This window comes from Acipenser ruthenus, chromosome 11, assembly GCF_902713425.1.
Source record: "Acipenser ruthenus chromosome 11, fAciRut3.2 maternal haplotype, whole genome shotgun sequence".
Lineage (NCBI taxonomy): Eukaryota > Metazoa > Chordata > Actinopteri > Acipenseriformes > Acipenseridae > Acipenser > Acipenser ruthenus.
In genome coordinates, this window is record NC_081199.1 from 36,284,016 (window position 1) to 36,308,893 (window position 24,878).

Consider the following 24,878-nt stretch of genomic DNA (forward strand, 5'->3'; position numbering starts at 1 on the left):
ATTTAAAAATAAAATACTTCAGAGTCTTATAGTGTAAATTAAGACGTGGCATCTTTACATTATACAATGCATACAATATTCTTACAATTCACTGTATATGGAAGGCTGTGAGAGCTTTATCAATTGCGAATCATGGTTAACAGTGAGAAAAGGTAATAGGATGGGAGGTAAAAACAAATATAAATGAATAGTGGAACACACACCCCCACACACACAGACACGCACACACGTACACATGCACACCCACCCACACCCCCACACACAGACACGCACACACAGAGACAGATCCAAACTGCCACATTTGTATGTATATCTGTTTATAAAGCAGTCATTTTGTCCTGTTGGCCATTATGTGTGCACTCCCAGCATGTGGGGCCATCTCCTTAGCAGCGTGACAGGTGATTATGTGTGTCAACGATTTCCATCATTGCTGCTCCAATTACTGCTTCACATCTGGATTGTTATAAACATATACATTTTTTTATGTTTTCCAATGGGATTACAGGATAATGCATTTCATATAATGTATAATGCATTTCATAAATTCCAAACCAAATTTTTCATGTGTGCTATTTCTGTATTCAAAGAGAAATTGTACAGCAAGATAAATTAATGTGATTACGCTTCTCCGTCTAACCACCCAATTTACAAAACTCACAGCATGAAATAATAAATGGTTGAGATACTGCCTGCATTTATCTTCTAATAGAAATTATTTACTTAAAACTAATCTGATGCAACAGTATATTTTATACTAGGTTATGTCAGTAATCAAGTTAACAAACAAGAAAACAGAACTATAGTGCATAATAACAATTTTTTATCAAAATGTGGTAAAGTATATGTGTAATATAAAACATACCAATGTCTGGTATGCCATGCTTTTATACATCCAGATCTAGTCATAGCTAAACATGTAGTCAGAGAAACAATATATGAAATAATTTAAATATACAAAAAAGTAACAAGACTTAATAAGAAAGTAATATGGACTAGAATTACATCTTAATTGTGGCCATGAAATCTAAATAAGTATCAAGTATGCAATACTGCACAAATTACTAAATGTTTCAAAAGTGATCACTTTACCCTTATAGAAGAGTGTTCACCTTGGCAAAAATGCAGTACAGGATAGGTAAACAAAGTAAAGGCATGCTAAAGCACAGGAACAGTATTTGCCTACAGGGGGTTTGAGGAAATTCATTGCAAATTGCATTTGTGGGACACGTCTGGCTTTTTAGAGAATCAGTCCCTAAAAAAATCAGATTTGTAAACAATTCAATACAAAGAAATGTCAAACTAGTTTGAAAATAAATAGTGTAAACTTAAATGGATATTGTGATGAACCGCTGTTCCCGCAGGCATGGGCTTCTCACAGGTGGAGGTGGGACGCAAACCCGGGTACTCCCGCTCTGAAGCACAGTGCCAATATCATTGAACAAAAGAGCCAGCTGCCTTGCAGGAGCAGATATTGGGCTTATGTCTTCATGTTTTAGATTGCGTCACCTACCAGCCCAGCCCTGACCCCTACCCCCGTGCATGCTACAATACAATAAAACTGGCTACATAATAGAGCTAGTCCTGAACCCTGCACTTACCACATCTCATTGACTTTATGGAAGGTATGTCAACATATCCAGGTAAAGAGACCAATTTTCAATGATCAGTCTTAGGTTAGAGTCATGTCAGTAAATCAGACATGGACGGCAAATATATGAACAGACAAGCATGTACATAAATAGATTTGAATATGGTAGTGTTTATACTGAAGAGGCACAGTACAATAGACATGGTCAATGACTGTTTTATTATTGTGTTGATTGCTTTGTCTCTAGCAAAACATTAAACTCCACTTAAAAGTGTTTCACGTCTCAACACTGTGTATTACAGTAGGTGCGGTAAATTATAGGTGGAAAGATGAAACAGCTACCAAGAAACAGGACATGCTTACTGCATGCATGCTTAAGGTTAAAATTAGCATGTAGTGCATTTCAAACTGATGATACCTTCTGAACCTCTCTGCCGTTTTAGTGCAATGCATTTCTTTTCAATCTTTGCAGTTCCTAAGGAAACAACCTGTTAATGTATTTTTTTTTTGTATTATATTTAGCTTGGATTTTCCATCATTGTCTAACATCACAGAAAAAAAAGGATGGCTATTCTCTTACTTAACAGCATTTTTTTTACCCACCACAAACAGAACCCATCAATGTAAAGAGTTTATTTTCTTACCTTGCTGATTTTGAGCATCATAGACCCGTAGAACAAAGAGTGGAGGGCTTTCACTTCTTAAAAGAGTCACATTTTTGGTCAACAGGTCCAGTTGGAAAATGGAACCATTCATATAATCGGTCCAGAAAATATAATTACGGTAATGCGATATTCCAAATGGATGGTTCAGTTCTTTCCCATTGTACACCACCTAAAATGAATTAGAGTAACTAAAATGGTTACACAATTTCTGTTATGGAAGGATAAGAATAGGAGAAACAGTTAGAGGTTCTTCAGACCAATGAGCCATGCCCCATTCCTAGCACAACTTTTGCCCCTTGGCAATATTTAATTGTTTCTTCAATGACCAATGCAGCTACATATTCACTTTATGGTACCGCTGATGGACAGTATCATACTACACTGTTCCACACAGTCAGGATAAACAGGTCTACATGCTTTCCCAAGAGAATACTTTCTTTGTCTAATTCATATTTAAATGATTGCACATCATAAGAATGCGCATTTGTATAATTCCTGTTAGGCATCACCATATTATGTATTGCACATTTTAATTCACTTAACCCTTTGCGGTCCTATCTCGCAATTTTCCCTTTCCGGTCCAATTTCGGACCCTATCCGACATCAAAAAGACGCAAAAAACAGGTCTCTAGTCGTTTTTTCTCCGGAAAAAGCCAAGTCAACCATTCAATGGCCGAGTGAAACCGATAGGAGCCGAGAGAAGCCGAAAAAAAGGGCGTATCTCATGAATACTGATAGACCCGACACCACATAGATAACACGGACATAAACAAACAAGATAGCTGCTTCCGCATCCAGCGCTCAAAGAACATCACAGACATTTGCAGAGCTTTTTTTAGATGTTATAGTAATAAAATAACGACTTGGATCACATTATTGAGGAGTTTGGTGATAAAACAAGTGAATAAATGGACCGCTAAGGGTTAAAATATTGTGAAATAAAAGATTTTAGTTTAGTTTTGAATATTGATTCTACAGGAAATTACTGATTGTTGCAACAACTGTACTTTCATTTTCCACTTCAGAAAACAAAACCCTAAAATAATACAGCAAAGATTAATATTCTGCTAAAAGCATAATTACCATTCTTTTTGTGCCATTTAGAAAAATCTGCTCAATGTGATCATAGTAGGCATCACACCAGTACAGTTTGCTGTTCGCGTAATCAAGGGCTAAACCATTGGGCCACAACATCTTTGAAGTCACAAAGTTCTGTCGATTGGAGCCATCCATCCATGCTTTTTCAATTCTCCCAATACTGTCATTGACTTCATCTTCCTCCCAGTCAGTCCAGTACATCCAACTGAAGAAAAATACCATGTTACACAGATTATCATGTGTGTGTATCTATATTATATATATATATATATACAGTGCCTTGCAAAAGTATTCAGACCCCTGACCAATTCTGTCATATTACTGAATTACAAATGGTACATTGAAATTTCGTTCTGTTTGATATTTTATTTTAAAACACTGAAACTCAAAATCAATTACTGTAAGGTGACATTGGTTTTATGTTGGGAAATATTTAAGAAAAATAAAAAACTGAAATATCTTGCTTGCATAAGTATTGAACCCCCACACATTAATATTTGGTAGAGCCACCTTTCGCTGCAATAACAGCTTTAAGTCTTTTGGGGTAAGTATGTACCAGCTTTGCACACAGTGTCGGAGTGATTCTGGCCCATTCTTCTTGGCAGATTTGGTCCAGGTTGTTCAGGTTGGTTAAACGACGCTTGTGGACCACAATTTTCAAATAGTGCCACAGATTCTCAATGGGATTGAGATCAGGACTTGATGCTGCCACCACCATACTTCACTGTAGGGATGGTGTGTCTTGAGGCATGGGTAGTGTTAGGTTTGCACCACACATAGCGCTTTGAGTTTTGGCCAAAAAGCTCTATCTTGGTCTCATCTGACCACAAAACCTTTTCCCACATCGCAGCTGGGTCACTCTCATGCTTTCTGGCAAACTCCAGACGTGCTTTCAGATGGTACTTTTTGAGTAACGGCTTCTTTCTTGCCACCCTCCCATACAGGCCAGTGTTATGCAGAGCTCTTGATATGGTTGACTGGTGCACCATTACTCCACTCCCAGCCACTGAACTCTGTAGCTCCTTCAAAGTGATTGTTGGCCTCTCTGTGGCTTCTCTCACAAGTCTCCTTTTTGTTTGAGCACTGAGTTTTGAGGGACAGCCTTTTCTTGGCAGTGCCTGGGTGGTGTGATGCAGCTTCCACTTCCTGATTATTGATCCAACTGTGCTCACTGGGATATCCAAACACTTGGATATTATTTTGTACCCTTTCTCTAATCTATGCATTTGTATTACTTTATCTCTAACTTCTGTAGGATGCTCTTTGGTCTTCATTTTCCTTCAGATTCACAGCCTGACCAATGATCCTTCAACAGTGGGGTTTTTATCCAGAAAATGTGACAGCAACTTTAATGGTTCACAGGTGGAGGCCAATGGTAAGGTTATTGTGTCCTCGTTAGGGCAATTTCTTTTATCTGTGTAAACTGGGAGCTTCCACAGCACAGGGGTTGAATACTTATGCAAGCAAGATATTTCAGTTTTTTATTTTTCTTAAAAATATAAAACCAATGTCACCTTACAATACTTGATTTTGAGTTTCAGTGTTTTAAAATAAAATATCAAACAGAACGAAATTTCAATGTACCATTTGTAATTCAGTAATACGAGAGAATTGGTCAGGGGTCGGAATACTTTTGCAAGGCACTGTATATATATACTGTATCTGTATATACATATATATATATATATATATATATATATATATATATATATATATATATATATATATATATATAGTTATTTTAAGCTTCTCCTAGCTTTGAGGAAGGAGGGTCTCAGAGGAACATCAGGCATTTATTAGGACAGCTGTTTTAATATTCTTATGCAGGCACAAAATAATGTGCAATACCACTTTACAGGTTGAATATATTTAAATGAATACGATAATCACTTTATATATGAGAAATTAACCCTCTTTGAGCTTATATTCTAAGAACAGCTTGTTGCCTTGTCTACTCTCTGTGATTATATTGTATAAAAAAGACCACATATTTTCACGGAACATATCCTATCATCAACATTTCTAACACTGATGCCTGTAGCACACATTAAAGTTATGTTACTTATCAATTATTTGTTCCCATAAGTTGTTTTACATCCAGCAGAGATGTGATTGACCTTTTTTTTCCTTGCTAGAAGACTTGTCAAAAAGTCTTATCAACATGTTGATGAGACCTGAACCCTCCTACCTCCAGACTATTATTTCTCCCGACACCCCCACTTGCCCCCTCTGCTCCTCTGCCACCAGAGCCCACTCCTTCTCCACCCTTGCCCCTCAGTGGTGGAATGACCTACCCATGGATATCAGCACTGCTCAGTCCTAGACCAGCTTCCGGTGCCTCCTCAAGACACACCTGTTCAGACAGCATCTGTAAACCTCACAACTCTCGACTAGACTGGACTATATGGCACCCAGCTGTATCAGTACTTGCATCATCTTGAACTTGCACTTAACTGCTCCACACTTTGCTGTATTCTACTACTGCTCTCAATCAATGATAAAATTATATAATTATACCCTATTGGAGGCCAATTAAACAATTAAAGGTCTGGTTGCAACAAAGTCCTGCAGTGGGATGGATTGGAAGAGCCAAGGTTGCCTACTCCGGATTTAAAGGGATAAGTTGAGAGTACTTTAGTGTTTCCAAAGATTAATAAAAACACTGTTTCATACAATATAAACCACACCAGGAGGTTCAGTAAAGGCTCCATTTTATGATTTATACTTAAAATGGATACAGGGACTGAGGAGGACACAAGGCCCGGTTATAAATGCAGCTTATTTTACCTTGCTCTGCTGAAGCAGACTCTACTGTATATTACTCAAGACATGCTCAAAGTGTTCACCTTCTCCCACCTCTGAATTATTTTCCCAAGGAGGTGCATATGACAGTATTCTATCTCACTGGATTCACAGATTTTTTTTTCACACTCAGTGAGGGTGATAATGAGATTGGCCTCATGCCATCAAACACAGTTCATTATTGCTAACGCCAGTTGTATCATGAGATACAAATGATACACTACCTCTATTACATTGCAGTACAACAACCACCCACAAAAGATATGTGTAGGGCAATTAAGTGTGTACAGCAATATAATGGGAGCCTAGGCCAACTGTACAAGGCTAAATATTGTTAAACATGGTGGTAAATCAATGAAATGTGTTTAAAAAAATATTTTCACTTTATATTAAGGTTACAAATTCACATTTGGTCACCTGGAAAAAGTGAACAGTATTTTCTCTATTTTTACTTCGCATGCTGTTTTGCGTTTTTGGCTAATGGTGGAATGCATGCTGGTATTAAATGAGCTGTGCCGCTGTTGCCATCCTTCTGCCATCCAGCAAGTAAGAAAGGGTCAGGGTTGCTTACTGGGGTTGTTTTTTTCTCATAAATGCTGGAAAGATGACAAGCTTGCTTCACGTTTAAAATTGGATCTTTGTTAACTTGGTACTGTTTTTAACGTATTTTAAGGTAGTAATTCTCCTTTAATATAGAGCTAAAATTGTATTTGTGAGATACTGACGGACATACTGATTTACGGACTATGGGCCATAATAACAAAACGTTAAGGGCTGTTTTAATAAATGTATCTGTCAAATCATGAATACTGTATAATGTACTCTTTCCATCACAGAAATATAGCAAGTTTTGCATCAAATTTTAGGATTGAGACATTATACAAATATCTATCTATCTATCTATATATATATATATATATATATATATATATATATATATATATATATATATATATATATATAGATAGATAGATAGATAGATAGATAGATAGATAGATAGATAGATAGATAGATAGATAGATAGATATACACACACACACACACACACATACATACAGAATATGGATATTTTATGTAATCAAAGAAACTACAAAATGATATTGCAAAAGTCTACTGGAAGCCATAATAGTAGTACATATTTTGTATATGAAAACTACAAAGCAGGATGTAATTCAATATGTTAAAGACTTTATGAAGCAAAATTACTTAATTCTATAGGGTGATGCAAAACTTTTAGGTCATTCCCCTCTTTGGCTTTCAATAGCATTGGAAGGCATTTTTACTCTTAATGACATGGGCCTTTTTATCAGAATTGACTGTAGGTTGAACCTCACATGTAGTTATATTACTTTGTGTGATCATTCTGATGCTCAGATATATCTGACCATTTATTAGTAAAGACAGCAAACTGTGACTAATCAAGTATAATAGCATTGACTGTCTAAGGCCAGTTATTTGTTGCAGGTACAGACATCCCTGCCAGAAATGACTAATGGCAAAGATAATTTTCCAGCCCAACTAGTTAATGGAATTACAGCCAATTTAAGTACAAACACAAATTACACAAAGTATGGAAACATCCAATAAGCCAATTCCAAACCAACTTCTGTAGGTGTGAACGTTGTGTTGGCTATTTGCTATTAAATCAGTGTTCTGCCTTCAAGCAGTCAACTCAGCTATACCCACAATGCACCCATGTATTCAAAAGGAGAAAAATCAGAGGACGACTTTACTCAAATAGTAGGTTATTATTTTAGTATTTGGCTCTACAGGGAGAGATGATACTTGCTTTATATGTAGGTAGATAATATAAAAAATCCAGTTGAATTATAGAATACACTAGATCACACAAATACAGTAGATTTAGGTGTTACAATAACATGATATACAGCAGATTAATCATACCCATTTAGTGGGTCGACCACAATGCCTCTTGGATGAGACATATCTCCTTCCAACAGGGTCTTCCTGGTTTGAGATGCCTTCTCCATTCTGGCAACACTGATGGTTTTTCTATGTCCGTCATTTGTCCAGTACAGATTATTTCCAATCCAGTCCAATGAAATTCCCTCCACATTGTCAAGGTCTGTAAAAAGAAATGTTGCTTTGATCCTCAAGCCATGAGTTTATATGCTTTTTACAAAATAATTTCAGTGTTTTGAAAGGTCTTTAAAAATGTATATGTGTAAAGGTTTCTAAAAACACCAGAAATACTTGATTAAAACGCAAAAAACATGTTTTAGGTTGCAAGGTGCTGATCATCAGAAAAGGGTTACCAATGCACTCACCATCTTTTAAGATTGTTTCTCGTCCAGTGCCATCGATTTTCTGTCTTCCGATTAAAAAGCTGGTGGTGTCAGCAAAGTAGATGTAGTTTGCCTCAGCATGAAAATCGAGGGCCCGTGGATTCACAAGATTTTCTATCTGTATCATGTATTCATCAGCTGATTTAGTATTTAGATCCATTCCCCGGATAATTCCAGGTCGCCCCTTTCCATAAAAAAGGAACAGCTCGGTCTTGGGTTCTGCAGAAGCAAGATTACAAAAATAAACAAACCAGCACAAACTAATCTTCTTTACACTGTAGTGTCAGCATCTAATTAATCGGCACAATTAGCATTTTTATTCAACACACAAAATGTGTCTCTTCTATAATCAAAATCTATCTAACGCAAGTGGACAAGCTAATTACATTACCTTAATTAAAACAAGAATTAGTTCTGCTGATTAGGTTCTATCTAATTAATCATTCTTTTGTTGAAAATGGCCCGTATTTCCAAGACATGGCAGGTTAGGGGATAGTGTTGTAGCCAGTGCAAAAAAAAGGCATTTATAATGCTGTAGACATTCAATTTTACAATTCATTAGGAGCTGGCTTAGATGTTGTTTGTATTGACTACAACATTCATTAAATCTGACAGTGAGGTGCACTCTAACAAACTTTACACAGAGATTCACAATAGAGCTCTGAATCTATTGTCTAGGTTGATACACATAGATGATTACTTCTGCAGGAGCCCCCAAAGATAATACAAATATATAAAGAAAAGCTTGGAGCTGCTGTGGCAAACACTAATAACATCCCTAAGGTCTATATTTTGAGTATCTCTTACTAGGTCAATCAAGGTGAAGTGAAACATAGACCAGGAAGTCGGTTTATAGCTTCAAGCAAATTCCACATTGGGGAGCCCATGTCTCACACTAAGTTATTATCTTAAAAGAGGGGGTCTTGCTACTGGATTTAACTGACATCCCCAAACACCAAACAATTACAGCAGGGACAGATATTATTAAGTTCAAGGGAATAAGTCTAGGCCTGCCTTAAGGCTTCTCAGAAAAAAAAGTAAACATTTAATTTTTTTATTATTATTGAAGAATAACAGGTCAATGATGCCAAAAGCCAAAACATGAACATTTTTTCAGTGCACTTAATGTTGTTTATTGATTATTATGTATTAGATTTAACTCTTCTGGGTGAAGATGGCAACATTGATATCAACTCTGTTCTACTAATCTTTTGAAGCTTGTTTCCATTTCAGGACTCCTTAACCTTGTTTACAAACCAATGCTCAATTGGGAAGGTAAAGATAATATGCATTGCATTCAAATCATTGCATAGTTTTCACATATTGAATTGATGATGGTTATTTAGTAAGCTACATACTTTTTAGAATATGATTATTTCTGCAAATACTTTTCAATAAAATCCATCTGATACCCATTGTGTAGGTTATTCACAAAAATGTACACTATGCAAGTTAAATTATCAAACCATCAAAAGTTATGGAAATTCATTAAATATAAACATACTGTACATACAGTGGTTTGCAGAAGTAGTCAGCAAAACTTGCAAAGAAAATGTACAAAATAAAATTTACTGGTTGCATAAGTATTCAGCCCCTTAAATCAGTACTTGGTAGAAGCACCTTTTCTAGCAATTACTGTTACTGTTCTTTTGGATAGGTCTCTACTAGCTTTGCACAGTAGAATGGTGAAATTTTTGCCCATTCTTCACAGGAAAACTGCTCCAGTTCTGATAAGTTTGTTGGGGATCGTCGATGGACTGCAATCTTCAAGTCTCACCATAAATTTTCGATTGGATTCAAGTCTGGACTTTGACTGGTCCACTCGAGAACAATAATTCACTTCTTGTTCAACCACTCCAGTGTGGCTTTGGCTTTGTGCTTCGGGTCATTGTCCTGCTGAAATGTGAATTTCCTCCCCAGTTTCAGAGTCTTGGCTGACTGAAACAGGTTTTCCTCAAGGATTCACATGTACTTTACACCATCTATTCTCCCCTCAATCCTGACAAGCTTCCCAGTCCCTGCTGAAGAGAAGCATCCCCATAACATGATGCTGCCACCACCATGCTTGACAGTTGGGATGATGTTGACTGGGTGATGTGCAGTGTCGGGCTTGCGCCAGACGTAATGCTTGTAATTTAGACCGAAATATTCAATTTTTGTCTCGTCTGACCACAAAACCTTTTTCCACATGTCTGCAATATCATCTACATGCTTTTTCGCAAACTCCATATGTGCTTTAAGATGAGGCTTTTTGAGTAATGGCTTATTTCGTGCCACCTGTCCATACAGGCCAGCTTTGTGTAGGGACTTATTGTTGATGAGTGAACACTGACTCCCATCTCAGACACAGAACTTTGTAGATCTCTCAAGGTCATTGTTGGCTTCAGAGTGACATCCTGAACCAGTTTCCTGCTTGCCAGGCTGCTCAGTTTGGGAAGGCGACCTGATTGGGGTAGTGTCTGGGTGTTGTGATGCATCTTCCACTTCTTAATGATGGACTGTGCTGAGAGGGATAATCAGTGCCTTTGAAATTTTCTTGTACCCTTCTCCTGCTCTGTGCCTCTCTACCACTTTATCCCTAGCTTGTCTGAAAACTCCTTGGTCTTCATGGTTGCTTTGTTGGATCACTATGAGAGTTGCAGCTTGAAAGTCTTTATATACCTGAGGGAAATTATCTACAAGTCCTATCATCCTGGGAAATGTAGTTCTGAGAGGTCCATGCAGGTACATGTGAAGCCATCTTGAGGCAGGGAATGCAATTTAAAAGTTAAAAAAGTGGTCAAAATGTAAAAAAAAACCCAAAAAACCAAAAAAACATTAAAACAACACACACCTTACGTAAACAGTTGTAGCAACACATGGGAACATGTAACACAATAAAATAAAAAGGTACCCTTTAAAATAAACTACAGAATGAATGTGCCACCAGAGATATAAAAGAATAAAAGCAACCCACTTTTGCATGATTTTCCATCGTTTCCAAGGATGAAACCAGGCCGACAGCGACAGGTTCTCGATTTGTAGCTGCCACTAAGCAGGCAGATGTGTGAACACCCTCCTGATATCCCATATGGATCTGCTTCACATGCATGACTTCTGACTGAAAAAAGGCAAATGACAAACAATGTGTGCGAATTTATTAGCATACAAATATTCAAAATAATTCCACCGAACAGTCACTGGCAGGTAGATATAATTAACATAACTTTTTTCTTTGCAGTTTATAAAATCTCCTTTTATGAACTTCTTCCAGTTTTACCTCAGAATGTATGCCTGATCATTTTTAAATTATGCATGACCTTGGGGATTACTTCATTTAATGCATTACGTGGCACTAAGTTTGATTCGCACACCAGGAATAACAGAATATTGTAAAAAGGTTATAATAAGAAAAATAAGTCTCTCAATTATCAATACATACCAGAATAAATGGGAAATAAGATATTCTATTCATATATATATATATATATATATATATATATATATATATATATATATATATATATATATATGATATGCTAACACATTATACAAAGGTTGAACAAGACAGGAGGGAACCATTCCTTACAGATCACAGTACTATCTCAGTGATTATCACCAAAATGTATTCAGGGATGTCGACAGTGGGAAATTGCAAGGAAATCTGCTCACCAGTCTTCACTTTTGAGATTGTTTTAAACAATCGCTTCAGTAAAGCAGCGATTATAAAAGTCTGATTTCTTGAACAACATGACAGAACTAACTTTTAGCAAGGAGATGCAGCATATATACACTTCAATGATGACATTTAATGGACTGTCAAAGAGGCAAGGCTAGCCATTGTTTCTATTTTTTTCCAACCCCTGTAGTTCTACATGCAAGTAAAAGAAGTGCTGGTTTACCTGTTGGCTGAGTTAGTTTGTGATAGACATGAATGGACCTTGCATTTTCCATCGTGGTTAAATTCACGAGAACCGTGCTGTTAAACCGGTTTATCTTTAAGATGTCAACCTTACTGCCTCTACTGATATCGTAACTGCTTGCATACAAGTAATCTTCAAAGACTGTCAATCCATACAGATATTTCACCTGAAATCAACAAGCATTAGGCTTCATTCGTAGTGGCAGTGCATTTTTTAAACAATCAGTCACAGATAAGACAAATTCTTACATGCAATATATATATATATATATATATATATATATATATATATATATATATATATATATATATATATATAAAATACCCACCCAACTGTGCTTAATAAGGCTGTCATTCTAATGAGAGTTTCTGTGACAGTTAAATCAAAACAGCGATCTAGCTTGAGTTATTTATCAGTGTCACCAGAAACCTGAGATAGAATTACAGCCTCATATGAACAGCTGTGGTGTATATCCTGGTGTTAATAGACATGGTGATATAACAAGAGAGAAATTGTAAAACTAGCACTGTTTATTTTTTAACAATTGAAAAAGAAGTGTTGAGAATAACATTGAAAAACATAATTTTTTCACAATTGATTTTAAACTTTAGTGTATTTTTGAATTTATTAACCTTTTTGGGGGTGGGGTGGCACAAGAAAACTGCATGTATTATTATGAAGAATTTCCGAGTAGAAAGTTTTCTTGCTATTTTTAGAAAGTGGAATTGCCAGAGTGCCCAGCGCTGTTGTTGCCAGCGCGCCTCTCTCCAGCACCACAAGCGACGCCAGCAGTAAGCCCTGGGCTTGCACCAGTGCCAGGCCTGTTCTCCGGAGAGATGTCCCAAGAAGGGACTAATGGGACACTAGGTTTAGGGGGTAAGCCAGGGGTTAATGGGCACCCCTTACAGAAGCCGAGGGTTCACCATGGGGGTTAAACGGGTACCCCTGTACAGAAGCCCAGTAAAACGCCGGGAGCTAGTGTTGGGGCCAGCTGGCATCAGGCGGCAGGGTGTGCGAGTGGTTAGGAGCAGCCCCGTCCGTCTGGTGTTTGATACAGGCCGGCTGAGCCCCAATGTTCCTTTCTTGGAGAACGTGGGTGAGGATTTCGATTGGACCCAAGAGGGGTTCCATTCTGAGTAGGGTATGTGGCAGGGCTGAGAACTGCCCCTGGTAATAAGGTATATTTGGTGGAGTTTCCAAATAAAATATATTTTTGCTTGATTAGATATGGGAGGACTGGGAGGTTAGACTCCCCTCCCAGTCTAAATTAAATGTCCTGTGCAGCAGGTGGCCTGGTGTCAATAGAATAATTGATAATCAATTAACCCAGGTCACCCGCCTTTAAAAAGGAGCTGCAAAGCCAGCCCTTTATTTTTTTGTTTGGTCTTCTTTTGGTGTTTTTCACCAGCCTGGAGGTGAAGAAGAAGAAGAACCCTCACCACTGTGTATGGAACCAGGGTGAGCTACAGCACGATCACTGTGTGTGAACTAGAACCCAAGTGCTCAGGATAGGGATTAGTTTAGAGGATTTTAATCCCACCCTGCTTTATTCAGGAGTGTGTTAGGGAAAAGGTTCCTGACCTCCCTTTTAGTGGGAGCAGCACTGAGTCACTGGATGGCAAACTTTTGTTTTTAGCTGTTTTACCCACTATGTTTTGTTTTGACTATTTGATATACATGTTTGTATATGTCCTCCCACGCTAGGGCTACTATTGCTAGTACCCGACCAATTACTGCAACTGCCTGTCTAAATAAAACCTGGGCATCTGAACAGTGTTTTCAACTTCAAACCCTCTGTGTTTCTTTCAAATCACAGCGAATGTAGCTGAACGCCCCAGTTACAACCATGTATACTACGACTACGACTACTAATAATAATAAGTTCTCACTTTCTTTTTAAACATTTTAAGTTGCCGTCTGGCCTTATGCCAATATTAAACATCATCTTGAAAGGCCTTAATGTAATGATATTATCATTATTTCTCCTTATTAGTGTAAGAACACCTGTGAATTCAGCAATGGGTTCATTTTTAATATTTATTTAAATAGGTCAGGCATCTCACACAAAACTTCTTGAGATACTCAATTATCTCCCTGGAATAATGTAGCTATTTTTCTAATATGATCCACTACTTCAGTGTTGTACAATTAGATATGTTGCACATCTTACAATTACAAGCTAACTGCACATGAAGTATTGAGGCCCTGCAAAGGCAAACATATTTCTGAACGGAATAAATCAACTTTAAAAGTACAATATAAAACTAGCAACAGAACTAGAACAGCACATTCCATTCTCTTAAGTTGTCTTGCTAGTTTTATATTCGTCAAAGTATTTTATTCTTCCCAAGAAAGTTGCCTTTGCACTTAAAAACACCCCAGGCACACCAAGTACCAGTATCTTCTGATGCACTTACTTTTGTCTTCTCACTTTACCCATAAGTACACAGCACAGAACCTACTGCAGGGATGTAACTATAATATGTGCAACACTACTCTAACAAACATTCAAAGACAGAAGATTAATGATGACAATTATATGACAATTTATATAATTAAAAAAAACACATTTGAAAACAAACCGTTGACGCTATCACTCTTGCTACAAAAAGCATTTTTTTTCTTTTTTACCCAGTGAAGTTCTGTAGATTCTCCCACTGAATGCAAATATGACTTTGCTAGGTTTATATCTGCAAGTGTTTTATTTATCCTTGTAAGTTTGTTTTCTTGCTCTTTTAAAAAAGTATCCTTATATTCATCTGTTATTGATCTGAGCCTCATTGTTTCCCAGTTATCATTGTTTGTGTCTATGTCTTTATTTTGAATGCATTATTTCTCCTCCATTGTATTGTGCTTATTGTAGGAGCAGTTTATTTTTAAATGAAGCTGCCAACCAGGGAGCGTCACAATGTAGGAAAATGTGTATCATAGGACAATCATGTACATGAAGATTACAAGGATATGTTTTTTTTTCAATATAGTGTTCTGTTTTAATTGCAACATAGAAATATATATACACTTTAAACTAAGCACAGACAGCTAATAAATGACTCACATCTCAGATACTCTAAAAAACCTAAAGAAATGTAGGCCTATATAAATTATGGAAAAAAAAATATTTACAGAAGGACTGGGGGTGGCAATTTTATTGCATATGTTTCCTCACTCAGACCCATTACTCACTAAATATGTTGATATATTTGAATAGATAACCATCTCCTCTTTAAAAATATGCTAAATATTTTAATGAGCAAGGCATCTCGCAAGTAGACCTGCAAAATGTTCTCCTTTTTCTAGGAAAACAGTACAACAGGAGATGGGGAGTTTGTTTCCAGATAACCTCACTCAGACTACTTACTAACTAAATATCTTGGTATCCTTGAATATATAATTGTTAAATATGTGTGTATGTCAGGCAGTCCTTTGAGCATACATGCTTATTTACAAAAAAAGACCTCCTAACTATGCGAGGAAGGGGGACTGAATCATTTTAAATTAGAAGGCCATCGCTTTTGTTATATAGCAACAAGTCCCTTGTGGGCTTTATCAACAAATAGATTTTTGCGTTTCTATTAGTCTTCAAGACCACACACATTCTGTGTAACTGCAGATTAACTGTAGCATATTTATACAGAACGTACAGAGAATTCAAAAACCGTAAACAGCTCTATAACCAGAGTCAGGAAACCATCAGTCACTAGAAATACTTAATGAATAAGTAATTTATATGGATAAATTCACTATTTTAAGAATTAGCTAACACAAAGAGCCAACATATACTGTATACGGCTATGGCTTAGGATCACCTAGAATTTTAGGACTTAGACATCATTTTAAAAAACTACAAAATTATATTGCAAAGTCTACCGGAAGCTATAATATACAATATTTCATGTTATGAAGAGAAAATGTCTTACCAAGTCATTCCGCATTAGTAGTAAGTGGATCATATGTTAAATATTGTTAAAAGAGACAAGCAATACCAAGATGTTTGGTGAGCAAGGAGTCTGAGTGAAGTTATCCGGCAACAAACTCCCCCATCCCCAGTTTTACTGCTTACCATGAAAAAGGAAAACATTTTGGAGTACCATTATTCTTGTGAGATGAATTGCTCATTAAAATCTATTGCATATTTTTAGTGGTGGCAGTTATCTATTCAGAGATACCAAGGTATTTAGTAAGAAAGGGGTCTGAGTGAGGAAAAAATGGGAAATACATTTCGCACACCTAGTCTTGTTGTAAATAATGTGTCGTTTTCATAATTTGTATATAGAATACTTGACATTAAGCACATACATCTAATAAATAACTCAGATACTCACATTTTCCCCTTGAATAACTGTGTGCCTGTTTTTGCCATCATAATCCACCACTTCAATGTAGTCCAGATAAACATCTGCCCAATACACCAACTTTTTCACTAAATCCAAGGCGATTGCAGTAGGCTGTTCAGTCTTAAAATCCACTATTCTCATCCTATTTGTTCCATCCATGTTGCATCGCTCCACCTTGGCTGCATTTCCATAGTCAGTGAAGAATAGCTTTCTAAAGAAAAACAAAAGTTGCAAAATGAAGAATGAGAACAGAACCATGGGACTACCGCTTTGTGGAACATTTACGAAGCACCCGAATCAACACCACTACATTTCCAGTTGCCAGGCATTTCAAATGCTTCTCACTCTTTAATAAGCTTATTAATACAATCCAAAATAAGCTATGACCTCCGATCTAATTCTATTCTGCCTGCATACAAAGAGATGTTTGAAGAGCATAATTTTCCTTTCTGGTGCAATGTGGACAGGAGTTGAACATTTTACATTAGTTTTTATATGAAAGAAATAAAAAAGAAGTTTAATATGTGGAATTAGTTAGCCCCGTAACTTTGAATGTTGATACACTGTGGCCTTTAAAAAGATTTGCATGTGATAAATTCTTAGTTAAATACATGTTAATAATCACCAAGTAGAATTCTTACAGTTGAGTTTGTTATGTTTGCATTTGCTGTTCTTGTACAGTAGATGTTCTTAATATGTTTAAACTGTTTTCAAACCTGGTTCTCAAGTACACCTAACAGTCTAGGTTTTTGTTTCCTCTTTTATACTGCAAGTTCATCTTCTGTTGATGGTCTAACAGTACACTATCAGTTGATTTCCCCAAACCTTAAGTGTCTGGTGTGGATGTCAACCAAAGCCATGTCTTCCCTATGGGCTTTAAAAATCAGATACCGTTCACACATCTGGGCCTGGCTAAATCTCTCTTATACTTGCTAATTTAGAAAAAAAAAAAAAATCTTCGAAAATGGGGATGGGACATCTCTGAAAAAAATCTCAGAAAATCTATCCTATTCATATTCAGATTACAGTACAAGACCGAAAGAAGGAAACCAACAGAACAAAGGAACCAAACCTCCCACAATGTAGCCAGGTAGCAATGGTATTCAAGGAAGCTATTAGTATGTGAGCATTCAATTAGTGAAAACAATAACAAAACATAACATAAAGCTGATTCTAAACACTGTTTTTTACTGTATAAAAATGAACAAAAACAGCATTTCATATTAATGTTTCATAACACGACTCAATGACATTGACAATAAAACCCCAGTTGGAGAACCTTGGGGTGTGCAGAGAACTCATTATCCAGACTCATAATCACACTCATACTATAGGTTATGGATGTAACCCCGGTTCCCTAAAAGAAAAGATGACAGATGAGATATTTCCTGTGTGCTGGACAGATAGGAATGTGAAAATACACATCTTCCAGGTCCACTGTTGTAAACCAGTCGCCCGGCCGGACAGACTGGAGGATGTGGCGATGTGTGACCATCTGGAACCTCCTCTCCCTCAAGAACCCGTTGAGGTCTAGGATGGGGCAAAGGCCGCCATCCTTTTTTGGCACCAAGGTGAGCATTGCAGCCACCTGTCGGCAGCCACCTCTCCTCTTCCGCTGGTCCAAAAGTATGGCCAGGGGAGATAGGCGCGTCCTGTAAGGTGGATTTGTTCGCATCCGGGAACCTGGAGGAAGTTTGCAGCTCGTTCCATAAGCACCCGAACCGAGCTCGAGGGTGCTGGAATCTCAGGCTCTGAGGCAAGCGCAGAACTGGGGACCGTTACCTGGGTCAGGTCTGGGTCTAGAGTCTCTTCCCGTAGGAAGGACTCCTCATCCCAGAAAGCCGCTATAGACAGCGCATCCTGTTCCCCCTCGCTCATTATCATGTCCTGCTCTGACCCCCCTGGAGCGACTAACGGCGAAGTCAGGGTCTGCTCTGGGGCAGGTGCTGGTGGCGAGGATGGTGCAGGCACAGAGTATGAAGCCTGTGGGGGCAGATTCTGCCTGCAGGACGTGCACAGGTGAAAATTGGACATTGGAGCCGACAAACAGCAAATTGTCAAATCGTCAAAGCTCTGGAGCGTCGATGGGGCCGAAGCACCGAGGCTACAAACACAGAGGCACCAAAACCCTCGAGGAGATTGAGTGCGCTGGTGGCTACTCAGGCTCTCCTTCAAGGAGCAGCAAGAGGTCAAGGCACTCAAGGCAGGCAAAGGACATATCTGACCTAAAGAGCCAAATGGCTCAGGTTTTAGAGTACCTGGTCAGGTAGCAGGCTATTAACCCTGCACCTGCCACAGCTCCGCCCCTGGCACCTGCACTGGAACCGATCCCGCCTCCACTGGCGGTCGATCCAGTTCCCTCAGAGCTGGATGAGGCGATGGTGGAGAAGAATCAGGATGCGATCTCTTATGAAATATGATATTAACCAAAGTTTAATATTTCTGATTAGAAAAGATACTGCTGTAAACCTGTGAAGCATACATTTATTGCCAACTTCCCCAAAAATATAAATGAATGTTATACAGTAGAACAAAGAATGATAGATAACCCTATGTTCCATTTAATTACCTAATGTAATTACATATTTGACTAGCTAGCTTATTTCACAGATCAGCCACCCCAAATTACTGAGTTCAGCCTAAAAGAACTGACAGTGAAGTCTGAAAGAAGGCAAGAATGAAGATGTTCTGGCAAACTAATGACATGTATAAGTGCAGGTAGCCTGGGGTGTGCTGAAACCTTGTGTATGCTTATTCTTGAACACATTAAAGTAACTAGAACAGCCATCTTTTTGTGTCAAACTCATGAAGATGATCCATGAATACAGTCTCTTTTAGATCAAATTGTGTATTTCACCTTTTATTTGAGTCAGAAGATAATTAAGTGTGATCTAACTAGGGCCTGGATTTTTGCTCTTGTCATAAACCTTAATTACTTTGCAAAGAAATTATCAACTTGAATTAACATGGGATGTCATATAATCATAGTCACTTTTGCTACTGCTGTGAAAAGAAACTTGAATTGAAGGACATTTTTGTGGCCCTATGAAAATGCTGCATTCTGCTGTGTTTGTTATTCCAACAATGGTGCCCATACAGTATCGAGCAATTATTGCAATATTTAAAATGATTTAATTTACTTCTGATGTATGCATATTTTAATAATGGATTGCCTGTATGGTGTTATGCAAGATGCCCCAGGCTTTATAGATTTGTCAGATGTACTTCCATCCCAAATAGCTTGGCTTGAATGGCATATATATTGGATTTCTATGTGTTTTATTGTCACCGTCGTGTATCCGCCCGTCACACATCTGCCTTAACTGTTTATCCGCCATGATCAAGCTCTTGGCTACAGGAAAGCAAAAGCGAGTTGTGCTTATAGTTGAAAAAAAATTAAATAAAATCGTAAAAATCCTATGCATTTTGCTACTGTGTAAATTACCTTTCACTAATGTAAATGTATACAGCACTGTGACATGGAGGATCTTGCGGGATGTGTGCCTTTGTGAAAGCAGCTGGGACGCGTAACAGGAGATGCGGTGCTAGGCAACCAATTGAGCAGGAAGGCTCGTCCGGTGCTGAGCTGATTGGGAGGTCCTGATTGGCTAGGGGGCATGCGCAGGTAGCCTGTACGCAGCTCGAGGCGATTACACCATCATGGCTACACCGACGGGCGCTGAGCAAAACAGTGGCTTGTTTACATCGAGGAGAACGTCCACACCAGAGGAAAATGACAACAAGGGATTTAGGGGAGCTCCCTAATAAAAGCTGAATTTCAAAACAATAATTGTGTGGGGGGCTGCTGTGTGGCGCATCGGGTAAAGGCACTATGCATGGAGACTGGACATCGCCGGTTCGGGTCCAGGCTATTCTATTGCCGACCGTGGGGGTGGGGGGCTTGCCTGTAAGCTGCCCGGAGCTGTGTTGTCTTCCGATGTTATGACTGCATGGTGAGTCTGCAGTGTGAAAAGAAGCAGTCGGCTGACGGCAGACGCTTCGGAGGACAGTGCATATTTGTCTTTGCCGCTCCCGAGTCAGCGCAGGGGTGGTAGCGGTGAGCCAAGCTTAAATAATAATTGTATAGCCTAAATTGGGAGAAAATAATAAAAAATAATTGGTGACTACTAAAAAATAAATAAAAAGAATAATAAAAAAAATAATGGTATTTAAAACAGGATTCATTTATCCGTATTTTTACATGTCCGCCCTTACTCTGGTCCCACCGCAGACGGGTACGTGACGGACTACTGTACTGTCCCTTCACTGTAAACACCACTGTGTTGCAACCCAGTCAAACCCATGTTTTTTTCATAATTATAATAATTACTATAATCTTTTTTAAATATATATTTTTGCATTCAATAATGCACAAATCCATACCCATCTATAGGCCTACATGTTTTTGTCATTGATAATTTCTCATGAAAGGATAATTAGTCAACACTCCCACTATTAAGTATGCAAATAGCTAATTATTATTAAGGTAACATATTGCAATGAATCTCATAAACCTTAAATGGGAATTGTTATTTATCTGATTCGAAGAAAAACAAAAAACAGTTTTCTGAGAATCTTGGCAAAAGTGTTTGTCATATTGTCCATTTGTTGATGCCTCCACTTGCCAAGTTTCCACTTGCCAAGTGTCATTTGGCAATACATGATTTATTCACAGTGGCAGAGTGATTTTTTAACCTGTCTGTAATTGAAAGTTGTTGAAACTACATTTTCTAGTAGTAACATCTGAGGTAAAGAGTGTTGATAGTGTTAATAGAATTATGACTGGGAGACCAGCCAAAACATTTGTACAGAAAAGCTTAATCTAGTATAATGAAAGAAAAAAACACACTGACTGTATACAAATAAGAATAATTCCAGCTGTCAATAAGACAATACATCAATCTCCTTGGCACATTGAGTATAGCTAGCCATTCATCTCCAGTTATATATACAGTAAAGTGTAAAAACATGCATTCCAGTATTTCAGAGTGATCCCTCTATACAGGAACAGCACTAGAAAAGCAACAAAGCAATGCTAAAATGTTCACATACACCCCTCATTATGTAAACCTCTTACGCTTTAAAATGTAAGTTATAACACCGTGTAACAACATTTTTTTTTTTTTTGGGTTCCTAGGTAGTAAGTGTTATTTCCTAATTGCTATTATTCCCCACAAACTTTGCTTTTGTGACCAGGACAGTGATAATTTGAAATTTATCTATTTTCCTGAACATTCCAGATAGATTCAGTGCTGAGTAAACTTGGAGTAACTTCTAGAACTTTCTAGAACTTTCCAGTAATATAAATAGTACTGCACATCAAATTGGGCCTTATGAAACAATTTGTCAGAGCTCTAGATAAGGAGTCGGCAGCCTTCAAGTTCCTTCAAGACTTCTTCCTTAAGATGTCTGAGGCAAAGGTCAAAGCCGGTGTCTTCGTTGGACCACAGATAAAGAAGATCCTGGAGTGCAATGAATTCCCCAAGAAGCTCACTAGTAAGGAGAAAGCGGCTTGGAACAGCTTTGTCGCAGTGGTTCGGGGCTTCCTGGGCAATCACAAGGCCGAAAACTATGTGGAGCTGGTTGAGACTCTGGTGAAGAACTACGGCACAGTGGGCTGTAGGATGTCCCTCAAAGTCCATATCCTTGATGCTCATCTTGATAAATTCAAGGAGAACATGGGAGCGTACTCGGAGGAGCAAGGCGAGCGCTTCCACCAGGATATACTGGACTTTGAACGCCGCTACCAAGGACAGTATAACGAGAACATGATGGGAGACTACATTTGGGGGCTGATTCGTGAAAGTGATTTACAGTATAATTGTAAATCTCGAAAAACTACTCACTTCTAAATCTTTTGTAGTCATTTTTGTATTACTTTAGTATAAATACATGTTAATTTGGATTCATATGTTGTTTTTTTCTGACTTTATGTGAACGAAAAGACACAAATTCACACGTTTTCTCATTGGAAATAGGTAAATTTCAAAATATCACTGTCCTGGTCACAAAAGCAAAGTTTGTGGGAAATAGCCATTTTCTATACTTTTGAGGCATAAGCAATTAGGAAATAACACTTACTACCCAGGAACAAAAATTGTGTTACATAGTGAATTAAATGTATTATTCAATATACAGTATTTGATTATAAAATATATTTATTTCATGAACTTTGAAAGATGAAAAAAACAAATGAAACACTCATTTGGAGCAAAAATGTCTTCATTCTATTTTCATGCTAATTAATTACAGTGTTTATATATAGATTAGCATAATAATGCAATTTTCATTCTGATTGATTTAATCTGTTCTAAGCAAAAATCATTTAAAAACCTGATAACTGAATAATACCCTGATGCTCTTTTATGTTTTAAGAAAGCAGATAAATCCAACTGAATTTTAACCAGATATACCAAATAATGCATAACAATTCCTTATTTACTGTACTCACTAGCAGTCCCTAAATTTCGAATGTGTCATTATCAACTTTTATCCCCCTGGGCAAATGCATTCTCCATAAGCAGTGTGGAGCAGTGTGGAGTAGTGGTTAGGGCTCTGGACTCTTGACTGGAGGGTTGTGGGTTCAATCCCCAGTGGGGGACACTGCTGTTGTACCCTTGAGCAAGGTGCTTTACCTACATTGCTCCAGTAAAAACCCAACTGTATAAATGGGTAATTGTATGTAAAAATAATGTGATATCTGTATAATGTGAAATAATGTATAATGTGATCTCTTCTAACAATTGTAAGTCGCCCTGGATAAGGGTGTCTGCTAAGAAATAAATAATAATAATAATAAGCAAAACCGTCTTTCCTTCTAGATTTTAAAAAGTGTACCCAGCTGCATGGTAAGTGATAAAGGATATATAAACATTTCTACACCATTTAATGATGTAAACTATGTATTTATGCTGAGTCTCAATGCAGACTTTTAGAAAGAGACACTCACAAACAATAAAACATCAGTGGGGACCTGGAAAGGATTCTCTTCAAGCTGTGCCGCTCTTTGTTGACACTGTCAAGGATTTCAGATCAGATGCTAGAGTCACATTGACGTGAAAACCTTAAGTAAATGCAATTCTTCCAAACATCTGTGGTTATATGCTCATGATTGTTCAATATGTGTAAGTCATATTGATGGTTATGTGGCACTGACACCATGTGCATGTGCTTCCCTTTTGACTTTTTTTAAGGTCTTTATATTTGAAATGTGTGTAACACTGGTGTGGCAAGTGACAATGCGGTGGGATATTAATTTATTTATTTATTCTGCGTACTGTTGATGTGCACAATCATTTAAACAAAACATTTTTCTTGATTATTAGGCAATGTTTTTAGCTGACTCGATTGTTGCGCCACTTCATTTATATTAAAAATCTCCATGTAGTTAAAATCTCCAGCTCTATAAATATAATGCACACATGTATACTGTTACATGGATCAATTCAGTGTTCTATAAAGTGCAGCATCAAGTATGGCTTATGTTAAGTACTGCGACAATTTAAACAATACATTTTGTTTAACTGTTTAATTAATCCACATGTCAGTCTGGCAGTCATACGCTACATGATGAGCACGATAACTGCATTGATTTTGCACCAATATTCATAAAACGTATTTTATTATTCACTCCTGGTCTCCTATAGAAGTTCAAGAATGCATTTCAAAATAAGCTTGCAACTATTACAAGAGTATGAGGACCTGTATGTGCCTGCACTGGTTATCATTCCTCAAGGATTCGGAAGAGATGAAGTTCCCTTTACATAACCTGTGTCAACAAGCTTATGAAACCTTCTCACCTGTGTCTTTAGAAGAAATCTACAGAACACCTAACTGGTTATCACATAAGACCCTTAGTAAATATCACAGCATTGATTCCTACACAGGCACTGACAGTATATTACCCCAAATCGTTTTGTACCTTAATATTCACATGGCTATACAGAAGAACTAAACATCATAACACATAGAATATTTGAAACTACAAACATCATAAATACTGTTAAACTCAGCATGGTCTGTTAATGATAATAAAAAAAAAAAAGCCAGATTGACTACGTAAGACGAAACTGACCATTGTTGGGACCTTTTTTGTCCTCTAACCAGGTACCACATATTGAATGATTCATTGTGTATAAAATCAGCTGTGACTCAAATTTGTTCAGTAATGATTTTTTTTAATA

At 37.5% G+C, this 24,878-nt stretch overlaps 1 protein-coding gene across 6 annotated transcripts in view; it reads right to left on the reverse strand.

Moving 5' to 3' along the window:
- The window catches only part of LOC117426678 (low-density lipoprotein receptor-related protein 1B-like), a 361,324-nt gene that overhangs the window by 182,116 nt on the left and 154,330 nt on the right, over positions 1 to 24,878 (reverse strand). For all 6 annotated transcript variants that reach the window (XM_059033835.1, XM_059033832.1, XM_059033834.1 and 3 more), the window contains exons 8-14: positions 16,684 to 16,906; positions 12,341 to 12,527; positions 11,416 to 11,559; positions 8,442 to 8,678; positions 8,059 to 8,239; positions 3,337 to 3,556; positions 2,233 to 2,422 (exon numbers count right to left, since the gene is read on the reverse strand). In XM_059033835.1, coding sequence (XP_058889818.1) covers positions 2,233 to 2,422; positions 3,337 to 3,556; positions 8,059 to 8,239; positions 8,442 to 8,678; positions 11,416 to 11,559; positions 12,341 to 12,527; positions 16,684 to 16,906 — 1,382 coding nt within the window. The remainder of the gene's footprint in view (positions 1 to 2,232; positions 2,423 to 3,336; positions 3,557 to 8,058; positions 8,240 to 8,441; positions 8,679 to 11,415; positions 11,560 to 12,340; positions 12,528 to 16,683; positions 16,907 to 24,878) is intronic.